The sequence below is a fragment of the Channa argus genome, chromosome 20, assembly GCF_033026475.1.
Source record: "Channa argus isolate prfri chromosome 20, Channa argus male v1.0, whole genome shotgun sequence".
In the NCBI taxonomy this organism is placed as follows: Eukaryota; Metazoa; Chordata; class Actinopteri; order Anabantiformes; family Channidae; genus Channa; species Channa argus.
The window spans coordinates 8,559,273-8,573,010 of NC_090216.1; the positions used below are offsets into that span (position 1 = coordinate 8,559,273).

At 38.5% G+C, this 13,738-nt stretch overlaps 3 protein-coding genes across 5 annotated transcripts; all 3 read right to left on the bottom strand.

Annotated features, from left to right (window-relative positions):
• Positions 1 to 706: 706 nt before the first annotated feature.
• On the bottom strand, positions 707 to 5,535 carry dcakd (dephospho-CoA kinase domain containing). 2 transcript variants are annotated; one of them, XM_067488736.1, is made up of 6 exons: positions 5,440 to 5,516; positions 5,203 to 5,273; positions 4,039 to 4,150; positions 3,280 to 3,483; positions 2,374 to 2,461; positions 707 to 2,107 (listed from the first exon to the last, which is right to left on the bottom strand). In XM_067488736.1, exons 3-6 carry the CDS (start codon positions 4,148 to 4,150, stop codon positions 1,822 to 1,824), a joined length of 690 nt encoding a protein of 229 aa, XP_067344837.1. In that variant the 5' UTR covers positions 5,203 to 5,273; positions 5,440 to 5,516; the 3' UTR covers positions 707 to 1,821. The 2 variants fall into 2 exon arrangements, with proteins under 2 accessions (XP_067344837.1, XP_067344838.1); XM_067488737.1 differs by lacking the exon at positions 5,203 to 5,273 and having other exon boundaries at positions 5,440 to 5,535.
• An 82-nt stretch (positions 5,536 to 5,617) lies between these two features.
• On the bottom strand, positions 5,618 to 8,475 carry pus3 (pseudouridylate synthase 3). Of its 2 annotated transcripts, XM_067488734.1 has the most exons (7): positions 8,324 to 8,475; positions 7,602 to 8,019; positions 7,178 to 7,455; positions 6,916 to 7,099; positions 6,617 to 6,726; positions 6,284 to 6,456; positions 5,618 to 6,056 (listed from the first exon to the last, which is right to left on the bottom strand). In XM_067488734.1, the coding sequence occupies exons 2-7, from the start codon at positions 8,016 to 8,018 to the stop codon at positions 5,800 to 5,802; spliced, it is 1,419 nt and encodes a 472-aa protein (XP_067344835.1). In that variant the 5' UTR covers position 8,019; positions 8,324 to 8,475; the 3' UTR covers positions 5,618 to 5,799. The 2 variants fall into 2 exon arrangements, with proteins under 2 accessions (XP_067344835.1, XP_067344836.1); XM_067488735.1 differs by lacking the exons at positions 6,617 to 6,726; positions 6,916 to 7,099.
• Positions 8,476 to 8,861: 386 nt separating this feature from the next.
• Positions 8,862 to 13,412, bottom strand: LOC137105310 (CD63 antigen-like). Its single transcript, XM_067487324.1, has 7 exons — positions 13,239 to 13,412; positions 12,168 to 12,356; positions 11,809 to 11,883; positions 11,558 to 11,662; positions 9,980 to 10,117; positions 9,796 to 9,879; positions 8,862 to 9,451 (listed from the first exon to the last, which is right to left on the bottom strand). Exons 1-7 carry the CDS (start codon positions 13,284 to 13,286, stop codon positions 9,380 to 9,382), a joined length of 711 nt encoding a protein of 236 aa, XP_067343425.1. The 5' UTR covers positions 13,287 to 13,412; the 3' UTR covers positions 8,862 to 9,379.
• Between the last annotated feature and the right edge of the window lie 326 nt (positions 13,413 to 13,738).

Sequence of the window (13,738 nt, forward strand, 5' to 3'; positions counted from 1 at the left end):
TCTCCACCCACTGCAGCCCAAGTCACATTGCATTAATTGTTAGGGGCTGGATAAAAACAACGAAGCGGACCAGTGGGGGCTTTAGATAGAGCCAAGTGAGCCACGCAGGCTGGCTGGACTTCAGTGCCAGGATGATGTCACCCTGCCTGCCCGTGGGTCTGGATTTTCATGCCTAAGCTCTGAAGTGAACAAAAGCAAGGACATCACAACTAGTACAAGTTCATTTTTATTTCCTTCGGAGGTCCTGATACTAAAACATGTGGGATCTAATCCAAAAAAAATCACTTTAACAATATTTGATGAGAAATTTCAATACTGTTCATTCATTATTGTAGGGGCTACAGCTGCTGCAATTAAATCCCTTTTTTTTAAACAAAAATGCTAAATGTGTACCCCAGTATCTCTTACCCTTGTTGCTTTGATTTCAATGTTTTTCTTGAAAACTTTTGTCTCCAAATGACGGCCCACTGCTAAAATGCTGAAGTACACCGTTAACCATCCTTTAACTTCTTCATTAACTTCTGACTGAAGTAGGATAAAGTTGTTTAAAGATTCTTCCAGCCCTCTAGACATGTTTTAAAACATGTCAAAAAACTCCACTTTAAATAATAATTTGGATCTGATATGTTTTTTCCCCCACATAGTTAACAATTACCTTGTTAAGTATTCATATATTTCTTCTTCCACATTGAAAACTTCAGATTCATGAATATGCAAATAGGTTTTATAAGCTCAACTGCTGGACACAAGATGGCATAAATTCAGTTTTAAGGTGAGCACAGAGAAAGAGACAAACGGGAAAACAGACCAGTGTCAAGTGCCGCACAATCCCGATTCTGCATCGTGAAGTTAAAACATCTAAGTGAGTTAACAATAAAAGAGACACACTGACACCATCTGACAGTTACTTTAAAACACTACTGTTTGATCATTTACATTACAGTTAGCGGCTAACTGCAAATGTGTTTTAGTTACAGGTGAGTCGGCACGAAGAAAAGAAAAACAGTATTTATGACAGTATTTATAGAGGATAACTTAGTATAAGAAAATACAGTGATAAATATATAGTCTATTAATTCATGTAAATTCACACAGTTCCCATAAGAAATGGATTGTCAGATACATTCTGTCATATCTTCATTAATATACAATCATAACAAACTTCTTAGGCATCAAAACCTTCCTATTCAGCACTTTATTATGGTTCTTTAATACGAAGAGTCATGAATCCAATTTAAAACATATTCATGATTGGGGACATCACTGTTTCACTGACATTTTTTCTAAAGGAAAGAAAGACGTTGCCCCAAATAAATGAAAACTACAGAAACTGCAGTGTCCGCTGCACATCTTTAGATGATTATTCATTTGCTCTTTCTAATGTCTGGTGTTTGTACTGACATTCTGTGGCATATGAAAAAAAAATCCAACCTTGGATCATTTCAAAAAGTGCAAAACCAAATGAAATCTCTTAGTTTTCTACAGTTTGAGTTTTGTTATGTTTTACTTATATTAGTTAAGATTTCAAGATTTCAACTTGTGCAGCAAGTGATACTCTAAGGTTTCGCCTTCATATTTTAGTGTTTGTGAGTAAAACCCAACAGAAACTGCACACAGAAATCCTTCACACTAAACAACATTTGTCAGTGCAAATTTTGTCAATAAAGTAAATCACACCCACTGGGCTATGGTGGTGGGTGCTGTGAAACTAATCTCACAGTAAACTGCATCAGTGCCACCAGCCTGCCTTTGCTTGCTTCTATTCACATCTTCATCTTTCGCATTTAGGACCAAACCCTTTTACCCCTCACTTTTCCTCTGTTAGGACAAAAGTATCTTGGCTGCATAAAGCAGAATCCCACTCAGGCCGGCAGTGGCAGCAATAGCTATGACCCTCACTAAGAGGAAGTCCATTGAGTCCTCCAGCTTTGTGTGAAGCCGCAGGACCTGCTTGTGGGTGTCCTCTCGGCTGCCTGAGTTCTCAATGACATGATTGGCCAAACCGCGCTTTTCATTCAGCGGCATCTGTGCAGCCACGCGCTGCTCTGCCTGCTCCTGGGTCACGCCATCCCTCTGCATCAGGCGCGAAAGCTGAGTGGCAGGGTCACTGAAAAGGAACAGACAATGGAGGTTATTTAGGGTGCAGCCAGGGTGCCTTGTTAAAAAATCCAGAGGCAGTGAGTCATGCTAATAAGACACAGAGAGGGACGGAGAGAGGTGACCAATAACTCACAAAACTGAGCTTAATGGCCAGTTTCTGTCAAAAACAAACCTTCAAATATTTAATGATTTGGAGTATGAAACCTGCAAACAAGCAGAAGTAAAACTCTTAAGTGATGGGGGTAATAGGAGAAAAATGAGTGGTGGTCTTACCAGTAAACTACTACTGTGTGGTTCAGAAACTGAGTGAGACGTCTGGTTTCAAAGAGGAGGGGCACATCCAGCACCACATAGCGGTACCCTAGAGAACCACAGGAAACCGAATTAATTAGTGTCAACACTTTTACCCTTCATTGGCATTAGGACGACAATTCTTTGTTATTATCACTAAACTACGAAGGGAACATGGTTGCAGACAACGATGGAGGAATATCCACCGTGGCAGCAATTCAATATTGGCCAAGTGTTGCTCATCTTAGCAGAACATTCTATCTTTGTCTGCAGGCTTGTCTGATGTCACTTATATAACACATATGTCCTTAATACAACGCTTTCAAAACATTAATGTTGGATGAACTGAATAGTTGTGTAATTTTGTTAGTTTTGCACATTTACAATATTATTCATCTTAATCAAAGGGATTGACAACATGACCACAAACAACTGTGGTTATAGATTTGGATTCCAGTAACTAATATGCGACAAGATGATGGAATAGAAATGCTACAGCACGGAGCGTGGGGACAGCTAAAGGTGGAGTAACAACTGAAATCAGGTGAAACATCTTAACAGATGAGTGGTTGGACTAACTAAGTAACTAACCATCTACTTTAGATGTCTTCATGCTTCCAAGTGTTATGGTAAATAAAAATGGTGCAACACTCGCATCATGAATAAGGTCATTTACAAGGGGCTACTGTGAAACGCTTCTTTTTGTAAGTTATTGCTTGCAAAGGCAACTATTTCCATATTTTATCTCTTAAATAAAGAATCAGGAATCAGGAATTCAAAATCTCCGACTTCTTGTCTTGCAGAGAGCCATTTGTAAGCACTGCAAAACCATCGCGGCTCACTTCCTGTAAATTAATGCAATTAAGCCAAACCGAATTCCTGCCTCACCTCTCAGAAAGTAGAACAGGATTTCTTTGAGCATTGCTTTATGGATCTCTGGGTGGGTGATGGAGTTGAGCAGCTTTCTTTTTTCCTCACTGCTGAAGATGAGCTGCCCCAGCTTCTGCCTGTCAATCTCTCCATTCTCAAGAAGGATCTCTGGCCCGAAGTGGTAGACGATTCGCGAATAGGCAGGAGTGTGCGGCTCCACAACTGCTTTCAAGAAAGGACAATGGTATTCAGTATTTTTCTATATATTATTGTTTTAAATAACTAAAACTTAAATCAAACATCTGGAAAATACCATTAGAGTAGCAAATAGATTGACAGAACTAATAGAAAATAGCCAGCACAAGAAACTTGTAAGGTGGAAGGTGGGGAAGAAGACATTTAAAAAATTTTTATAACCCATTCACCAACCACCTGTGTGTAATTAAATCCTTAGCCTAATGCCTTAGATTTTTTGCTGCATGCAGCTGTGTGCTCTTCACCTAATTTTTTGACCTTTTAATCTTCACCACATAACGAGAACATCATCCCTGCAGTCAGCAGAGACAGCCTTCATGATTCATGCACCCTCTCCAAGCGTTTGTCTTAATGAACATCCTACAGGCCTAACCTCCTTATGTCAATTTAAGCAGTTAAATATGATGATAATCATAAATATCACTGCACTGAAAACACTTTGGTTGATTGTTTTGGACATATATCTGAACAAGTAGACAACAGGCTTTGAGATCCGACTGCAGGGGAGAGACATTAACGCACCTTTCCTGGCCACAACGTCTGCATCAATAATGGGACAGCCAAGTTCCCGCAGCATGGAAGACACTGTGCTTTTCCCAGAGGCCATGCCTCCCGTCAGCCCCACGAGAAACATCTAAAATCAGAGACACAGAAAGATGTATCTGAGAAATGTTCATAGTGTGTTGCCACTGTTTTTAATGAATCATAGAAATTAGAAAAACTTCAATAAAAATTCTCGTGTAACATGAATAAAAAGAGTTTTAGGGCACCTCTCACTACAAGTTAAAAAAAGAAAAGAAAAAATGTGAGCTGACAAGTAAACAGGGTATACACAAAGACTGTATTATGTATTAGACACATTTCCACAGGAGTACACATATTTTTGATTGTATAGCAGTGTAGAAAAACCCAATCATTACAAAGGTTTTACTAGCCAAATGTACCTCAAGTACATGATTATATTTAATTTGATAACCCTCTATAACCATTGCTTTTTATTTCTTGAAGGCTTTTAATCACTTTTTTATACGCTAACATTTACTCAAGAGTATTGTGGTAGTTAATAGTCAGGGTTAACTTCATCACTTTATTTCCTGCTCTATACACATGTACGGTCCAAATGAATAGAATCAGATATTTATTTTCAGCAGATAAATATAACAAGTCAAAAAGATCAATGTTCAACTCTGGATTATATAAACTGTAGCAAAAACTTTAAACACTCAAGTGAAGTACACATACTTCAGAAAAGAGTAAATGTGCTTTTGACTTTTTCCACTACAGGCAATTTCGTGAGTAGATTTAAAAAGGTAAATGAATGAATACAGGTTCGATGTTGTCAAACTACACGCAGCTCAAAGAATGTGCGTGTTGCAATAAAGCATTTCCAGAGGGCGTCCCGACACTTCAACAACACGCCCCCTGCTGGGGGAACTGTTCAACTACAGTCTTTAATTAGTTGATTAACGAGCCCATTTCTGAGTCCAGCTGCTTTCACCGGTTGTCAGCTCTAGAACTAAAAGTCACTCGGCTAAGCACCAAGATAAAACGGGACGAGGATTTAACAAATAAAACAACAAAAAATAAACTGAGTTATCTTCTGAAGCCGCCCCCGAAAGAAGGATTAAGTCAATCCAGACGTGTTGCAGAAATCAAACCGGACTAATGCGGAGTGTTTTGCTTTACCTTGCAGACGCGAGAGGCTCCGTATGTGAAGTGAATTAACGGAGGAGTTCTGAGCAGAGCCACTGATGGAGCTGGCACAGCAAAACAAGCGTAGGAGCTAACGTTAGCACAAGCCTTGTTCAGGTCAAAACGACAAATATACAAATAAAAGAAGCTGGAGCCATTACTGAGTTGCCCTGTCAAATACGAGATCAAAGAATAAAGAAAGGGACTGTCGTGTTAGTTCACAATACTGACTTTAACTCTGATTTCCACTCAGCCGACTGCTAACGGCTTAGCTTCCGAGCTTGACAAGCGCATCTCCGAATATCTTCCGCTGTTACTATTACGTGTTAGTTCCTCCTTACTGATTAAAACACATAAAACCAAAAAAAAGATCCCTTTAAAAAAAAAAAAAAATACTCATTTCTACACGCTTTATCCAAAGTGTTTATTTTACAGTCAAAGAAGACGTCAAAGAAGAGTTTGCATGGATTTAAAAGGAGAGAGTTTTTCATTTAGGCAACTAGTAAATAAAAATGCAGTTGTGTCTGAATTTTACATAAGCACATTTACAAATAAAAAAGTCCATTTTTAAATGGAAAAAAAAGGAAGACATTAATCGTCTGCTTTCTGGTCTGTACTTTGTTTTGATGGTGTCTCTGAAGAGAAGAAATTGTGGGAATGTTTAGACCTTTTCCCTCTGTGGACCACTTCACCTCCGTTCTCTGCTTCTTCCCGCTCCAATCGGCCTCTCTTAACAAAATGGTCTATCCTGGACTCTAGGCTCTCACAGCATGGACGCTCCAGCAGCGGCCGGTAGTTTCTCCGCCTGCTGCCTTCTACTAGCCAGCAGTGGTTAGCTGGCCCTCCACCTGTTCATGGGAACAAGGGACACAACTTAAGTTGTTTGAACAACTGATGCACACAAAATACTAAATAATGTGCACAAGAGAAAAGTATGTATAAAAATCAAAATGCAGGGTTAGGAGGGCCATTAAAATATACATTTTACACCCAAGTGTGGAAGATTCATGGTGCTACAAAATAACCCTGCAGTGCTATTATGAAAATGATGAGGTTTGTAAGAGTCGTTACTTACCCATGGTCAGCAAACCTTGGCTCATCCCATGGAGGACGTGGGTTTTGACTGCACTCTGAGTCCAGTGCTGCTGCAGTGCAGAGAAGACGTGGTTCACCTCCTCAGCGTCCTGTTTCCAGCTCAGTCCTTCAAAGTGGCAGTCGTACAGCACAAGCGGGTAGTCTACTGCCATGCTGGAGACGAGGGAAGATTAAAGAAAAGAGTATTGCGGTTACTATCACATTATAGCTTGGAGAGCAGAGTGTTTTATTTCTACTTGAGTATGATTTTAACAACTCCTAAGGTGGGAGACAAAAAGACAACACACAGCCTCTTCAACAGCTGTCATTTCACCTGTACTGGGGCTTCCTGGGGTTAGTCTGAACATCCAGTAATTGATTAATTATTTCGGGTGCTTCACATTTTTGCCCTATCAGGAGAAGTACGGCCATCATGCATCGCACCTGCAGCAAAAGATATAATCCAAATGCTGAATTAAATGTAATCAATAGATGTGAAGTATGTTTTTTCTTATTTACCAAACAAGACATCATTTACATAGAAACAATTGCTCAAAATGAACATAGTTTATTGCTAAGAGAGCACAGGTATTTTAATGTGTATATATAATCTGATTTCTTGTCTCTGTATACCTGGTGGTAGAGGAAGGCTAGTCCTTTAATCTCAAAAATAAAGAAGTCATATTGGTCTGAGCTGGAGACGTGCTGAGGCTGCACAGGCTTGACTTCTGCTGATAAGATGGTCCTTTCAAACTGGAGAACTCCGTTTCCCACGTCCATCTTGCACAGATTGCGAAAGTCATGAGTGCCTTCATATCTGTTGGGTGTCAAAAGGGCCTGTGAACGTGACTTCGGGAAATTATGTGGGTGTTTATAATGCTGTGTTTTCCCTCACCTTTTTGCTGCCTCTGCCATCAATGCCACATCTAATGATCCTCGGGGGAAGTAGTAGCGGTATGTACGGGACTGACAGTCAAAACGTGCGCTAAAACCCTCTGCTACTGGTGCCCAGTCCAAGATCCTGATGTCCTGGGGTAGGACTCTGTTCAGCATCTTCACATATGGAAGCTCAGAGACAGAAGCTTTTTTCTTGGTACTTATGTCGACGTTTTCTGGAAGAGTGACCCCTAGCCCTCCACAAAACTGCGTTGAGCGCAAATCAATGGTAATAACCTGTGGAAAAGGGAGAAATGTACTGTATCACAACAAACTGGATGTCTGAGCCTTTGCACTTATTCTATGCACTTGCATAAAGTAAGTTACATTACTCATGTTGGACAGTAATTGATAAAATCCAGTTCCAATCTCAGTGATCTCACTTGGGAAAAGGCACTGACTCCTTTATCAGTGCGACCACAGCGATGGTAGTTGGACGTCTGCCGGTCTTGGATCAGCCGAGTCTTCAGCAAAGCTTCAAAAAGTCTGGACTCCACGGTGTTGTCTGTGTTCTCCTGAACTGCAAAGCCCTGGTAGGCCCACCCCAGGTACGCCAGCCGCAGAGCCACATGGCGTCGAGGGTGGACAGAGAAGTCAAAAGGACGCTCCTTGCTTGCTTTCTTACTCTTCTTACTGCTGCTGATGTTACCATGAGGCTTACAGTCTGTATCTTCAGTAGGAGATGGACTGGACATCGTCTCAGTGTCCTCACCAGCTGCTCTCCTCTCTTTCAGCTGGGACCGGAGCTTCTCCAGTTCTCCCTCCAGCTCCTTTATTCGCTGGACTAAAGTCTCTGACATGCTGCACATAAATAAGAGAAAATATTTAGTTGACAACTATTTACACATGTAATAAGTGCATCCGCTAGCTATCAATTTAATCCCTTACCTAAGCAGATATCAAATTGTTCTGCTTTCCTTTACAATATTGTAAAGTTTAGTAGTGTCTCTACCTTTGTATAGTGTGGTTTTGGACTGTTATTTAATTAGCTAGCTTAAGTTTGTCTCATTTATTGATCGGCTGGACGTTACAAACAAATACACTTCTCGTGTTGAGTGAAATATTGAGCCCCTATAGAATACAGAAATCAAATCTATTTCATTACCTTTAATTTCAGTCTCAATTTTTACTGGAAAAACTTCAGGATTCCAGTCACTTTTCTGGGTTCCCGTCGCACGCATGCTACTTTGTTTCGCCGATACGTGTTCGCTAACGTCGGACTGATTTGGTGAGCGGACTCACTTCCTTTGGAGCGTTGCTGGGAAGTGTAGGAGCGAGGGGTGGTGACAAAATGTGACGTAAAGATACTGGCAGGGCAGGAAGTTGCTAAAAAAAAAAATACTCCCACATCCAGTGAGCTTCATAATTCTAAACAGAATGTCACCAGATAATTATGACGCTCTCAATTTCTAATAACTGTTCTTTATTATTGTATTTGAAAGAGATGGATAAAATTCATTTATAGTTCAGGGAAATGTTCAGCGTTGAACATGTTTATACAGGTAGTTCAGGGAAACTAATGCGATTCAATTCCCATGAAATTCACTTAAACATTCAAATTAAGATTACTGCTAAATATAAATGATCTGTCAAAACACACTGGAAACAAGGAAACAAAAGGAACAAGACTACATTTTTTTTGTTTTTATTGATTTAATTTTAGCTGAAATCAGAGAATGAAAAAAAAACAGTTTGCAAGCACAGAGTCTTTAATATTCGTTTACATAAATTTTGAAACCAAATCACAGCGTGCACAGGCACCATCCTCCATAAACCAATTTCTACTAGCTTTATGCTATATGCCTCTTTTCCCTTCCAAATCTATTTAGAAATAATTGTAAGTTGGCAAACATGAATGCAGTATATAGGGTTTATTAATGAATCATTTATTAATTAATCATTGTGCTGCTGACATTAATTATTTGGAGCTACTATGAGTTTGTTCAGGTTAAATAGGAGCCAAGAGGTCAATGATCTTTACACATCTTTCAGATCACATTTCTTAAGCCAGTATTTCATCTAAGCACATGAAGTTACCCAAAAAAAAAACAGTAATGAAAGAAAAACAAAACAAAACAGGAAATTCAATTAAAATAGATAAAATCTCACAGAAAAATGTCAGTGATGCAGGAAAATAGCTGTGCTTGAACACGAGGATGTCTCAGCTGAGATTTTCATAATTCTTTCCTTTTATATTCATGCAAAAGCACACTCCAACGAATACTCCAAAAATCTATAAAAGGTAAAAGGTGATAAGTTACTGTCACTAATTGAACTCAGAGATCCGTCAAAAAGGTTGTTTTTGTCTCAGCTCTCAATCCAAAGTTGTTCTGGATTTAACTAAGTACAAAATAGGCAATGAGATTTGTTTGTAAAGCAGTAAAAACCAGCTTTAAATTTAATATGAATTCATGCAGGGACAACAGGTGAAAATTTGCTATTTGTAATATCTGGTTAATTGTGGTTCATTTTTCAGTCAGCAAACACACTTTCTGTCAACTAAACAGTTTTCTGAGTTTGATATTTGCAGGAAAAATATTTCACATAATAATAGAAAATCAACTACCAATAGTTTACCTCTGCAAATCCAAGAGTAATACACACAGCACCGACCCATAGCAAGTTTTTGAACAGAAAGGCATTGATAGCCCTGACACAACCCTGGGGAGGAACATTAAATACTGTTACATCACATTAAATACTGCGTTGATATATATTAGATATAATGACTGTGAATGTGAAATTAGTAATTTTGTGTGACCTTAGTGTTTATTTTGGTCTTGTCCTTTCCACAACCTTTACTCTTCTCCTTGCAGCATGAATCTGGCACAGCAAAACGGTTGCTCCAGCCCCTGCTCTTGTACCAGTCACTGTAGATGTCGGCACCACAGCATTTGAACTGTAACATGGTTTCTGATATGTAAAGTCTGCACAAAAGGACTGATGTATTTGTCCCTGTCTATGTGTGGTGTATTGTGCAATGAAACATTCAACAGTACTTTAAATGGTCCTAATGTCTTGGTTGAATTATGGCTAAGAAATTATAAAAAAAGAAGAAGAGTCTTAGTGTACTGCAAATAAATTACTTCAAATTGCTCATGTTAATATGATTTTTAACTAAAATGAACAAAAAATATTTCATTGCAATGTAACTTTAGTAAGTGTCTTCTTAAAAGCTGTCCCCAAGACTCTTAATTTTTGTAGTTGAAGAAAAAATTCATTGATGGAAACTTTCTGTAAGTTACATTGTTTGCCTTTAAAAATAAATACAATTACAATAATCATTTATGGAACCTATGATAAAGGATAGCGGTGAGTTCAGTTGCTACGCACAGACACTTTGACTAAGAGGCTGAGAGCTGTCACCTATGATAAAGATGAGCATAATGGCTCGGTTCCTATCTAAGAACCATTCAAACAAAAGGCTCATTGTTCATTTATTTGAGGTTTAATTAGGGCCTGGGGTTCCTGCAGGTTTATCTAAATATTCATTGATGTGTTTGGGTCAGATTTATATCAGATTCAAACTTAATATACTTGTGTTTGATTGTGTTTTACGATCTAGCTGCTGTGCTCACTAACTCTGCTTCCTCTTTTCATTTACTCTCTGCGTCACTCAATCACTTCTGATCTCACAGCAACAAACAACTAACAGTGCCTTTAAATAACCTAATGGGACATTGTTTTAGATGGCTGCTTCCTGTAAAGGGGAGTGAATGCAGGACTTGAAAATGACTTTGCCAGCTGCAGGAAGCGCTTCATGTTATATAAAAAACTGACTCTTTAATCTACAAAATGTAAGAAGAAGATACAAGAAGATGTTTCTTCAATGACCGACTGTGTGACTACGTTTTTCCATCAGCGCAACATATTAAGGTAACATGGACATATGAAAAATTATCTGAAAAAAATAAAATAATTAGTTGGCACAACAAAATCTAGTGCAGGAAGTTACCCTGTAATGTTTAAATGCATTTCTACAGTGAATTAAGGCCAATTTTAATATGTCATCACCATCTTCATAACCATTGAAAATACATCCGTCTTCTCATTGTGGACACACTTTCATCTCAACTGATTAATTTAGTCACTTGGATAATATTTCCTGTTAAGATTATCAATGAGGCAAAACTATTGCTACTATTGCAACTATCAATTGCATCCAGGGCCATTGTCTCTTAGGGATCCTACACGTTCACCAGGCAGTAATGTGCAATGTAAACACCACTATCAGAAAAGACCTAAACAAGCAATGTGGCCTGAATACTAACACGTGCCTCACATTCTCTCCCATCAAGTGTCATTAGCAAATAAAAAAACATAAAGCACTGCATTTTACCTTTTTCTGAATTTTGCTGATGGCATTTTTGTCTTGTGGGCTGTAATGATCGATGGCATTTCGCACATTGAAGCTGATATCATTATTCAGCTTTAGGAACGGGCCCTGCAGATTAGACATGATTAAAATGTCATCATCAGCACTTCAAATTTAAATTCAGAAATATTCTTTATGCCTCACAGAGTATTGTTAATGTTAATTCTGATCTCACTCTGGAATAATTCCCCTTGTGCAGGGTTGAAGTGTCTCACCTTCCGGCGGAACACATAAAGGGCAGCTCCTGTGAAAACCTCCAAAAGCATGATCAGTATCAGGATGCAAACGAACTAGTGAAGGACAAACAGAGTCATGTTGGAGGTTGGTTCTTGAATAAGCCATGCAAAAATCTTAGAGTGTATCACATGACAGTCAGAGCTGACAACATCTTGCACCATAACAATTATAAAGGAAGCTGTCTTCTACTTATCTGTTGAAACATCTCCTATGACTGTTTGAAAACTGGAACACAGTCTTTATTTCAATCAATTCTAGTTGTGCAACCAACTCCGGAATTCCTAAATCAAACAAACTCATGTTCTTAATAAAACCTCAAGCCCATTGTGTTACTTACACCAGTGACCAAAGAGGAGTTATTAGTGCATGCCCCAACATAACCCAAGATGGACACGAGAACGATGGTGACACCCACAGCAATGATCACTATAGCGACTTTAGACAGGCTGTTTCCTGCAAAATAATCCAACTGGGAGTAGGTTGAATATTGCACCGCTCCAATAATGATGAGAGCGATACCAGATGCCTGAAAGACAAGTTGTTCATGTCGTTATCGCAGACAATTGAAATTATTTCAAATGATCTAACATCTAAAACTAGCTCTGTATGGCAATTGAATGGTCCTCTGGGTATTTATTAGTCTGTAGAGCAGGGTCACTAATTGAATGCCAAACGCAACAAAATTAGATTTGTTACGTAGGTTTGATCTCTCGGATGCATAATGTGAAATTTGTGTAACTGGAAAATACTGGTTTGTATAATCATGATTATACATAATCACCTAAAGAAAAGTTTCAAAGTTTTCTAAAACGGCCATTAAAAAGAACCCTGGCTGAGTTATTCTACACTGGTGAATTACATTTTTACCAACACCAGTCAGTAATTGCTAGTTTTCCAATTATTCATCATATTTTTGCACACGGCATGTGTGACCTTGCTTCATCTTACTGTGAGTGATTCTTTTCTGTATTAGCCCATCCACAGAGACCCTATAGACCATCTGATAGGAACGTGTTTGATTTGCTTAAAAAGACAAATGTACAAATTACTTCCTTTTCCCTGCATCTTTTGCATTTCTTTGTCTACAGTGAGAGTGTCAAACAAATTAAGGGTTACAGTTCCAACAGACTTTCTTCAAAGCAGTTTTCAGACAATCCTATATTCTCTAAAATGAATGTAGGATAAGCTTGGCTTAGTGTAATTAATCAAATGTATAAAAATAACTACTGTAAAAGAGGATTAGTAAAAACTATGGTCAACCACAGGAAGCAGTAGCTTGTGTGTTTGTGCTTTTGTATAATTTTGCTTATTTAGCCCGTTTATTAATTTAACCATCAATGTTACCAGTCATCATTATCACCACCCCCTAACACCTTCATTCAAATATTAAATTTCCCACATTACTCACCAAGAAGAGCGTAACGAAGAAAACAAACCAACATTTGACGCTGCACATTGTGAGGACTTGATGAAAGAAATCCAATTTTTTAAGCAAAGTTGATTAACTTGGAAGACTGAGACCACAGAGACAGCGGCAGAGTGCCCTCAGTCAAAGTGCCAAGAGATCAAAAATTATTCAGGAGGTAGGGAGTCACATAATGTTATGAAAATGAACTGTTACCCATCAAGATAACATTCAAATTAATATCTCTTGGGAAACATCTTGTCTCTGTTCGACTATTTGACTACATTACTCAAGCTCATAAAACCATAGATTGTGATGTAAATGCTGTAGCCATCATTTGTGAATACAAACTGGCAAGAAAAAGTTTGGAAACACAGAGACATTATAGTATGTTTACTCTGAAAAGTAAAAAATCAATACCAAAATACAGAAAACATTGTTGTTTATCTCCAACAATTGAATTAGCATGTAAACCATCGAAAGCTTCACAGCATAGCATTCAA

What these genes read in the sequence shown, in the direction of transcription:
- dcakd (XM_067488737.1), bottom strand. Translation starts at nt 4,150, where the DNA reads ATGTTTCTCGTGGGGCTGACGGGAGGCATGGCCTCTGGGAAAAGCACA. An exon ending in CCTGTTCTACTTTCTGAGAG is followed by an intron (nt 2,462 to 3,279) that starts GTGAGGCAGGAA and finishes GTGGTTCTCTAG; the next exon opens with GGTACCGCTATGTGGTGCTG. An exon ending in CACACAGTAGTAGTTTACTG is followed by an intron (nt 2,108 to 2,373) that starts GTAAGACCACCA and finishes GTTCCTTTTCAG; the next exon opens with TGACCCTGCCACTCAGCTTT.
- pus3 (XM_067488734.1), bottom strand. Translation starts at nt 8,018, where the DNA reads ATGTCAGAGACTTTAGTCCAGCGAATAAAGGAGCTGGAGGGAGAACTG. An exon ending in GAGTCAGTGCCTTTTCCCAA is followed by an intron (nt 7,456 to 7,601) that starts GTGAGATCACTG and finishes CCTTTTCCACAG; the next exon opens with GTTATTACCATTGATTTGCG. An exon ending in ATGGCAGAGGCAGCAAAAAG is followed by an intron (nt 7,100 to 7,177) that starts GTGAGGGAAAAC and finishes GACACCCAACAG; the next exon opens with ATATGAAGGCACTCATGACT.
- LOC137105310 (XM_067487324.1), bottom strand. Translation starts at nt 13,286, where the DNA reads ATGTGCAGCGTCAAATGTTGGTTTGTTTTCTTCGTTACGCTCTTCTTG. An exon ending in TCAGCAAAATTCAGAAAAAG is followed by an intron (nt 10,118 to 11,557) that starts GTAAAATGCAGT and finishes ACCATGTTACAG; the next exon opens with TTCAAATGCTGTGGTGCCGA. An exon ending in AGACCAAAATAAACACTAAG is followed by an intron (nt 9,880 to 9,979) that starts GTCACACAAAAT and finishes GTTCCTCCCCAG; the next exon opens with GGTTGTGTCAGGGCTATCAA.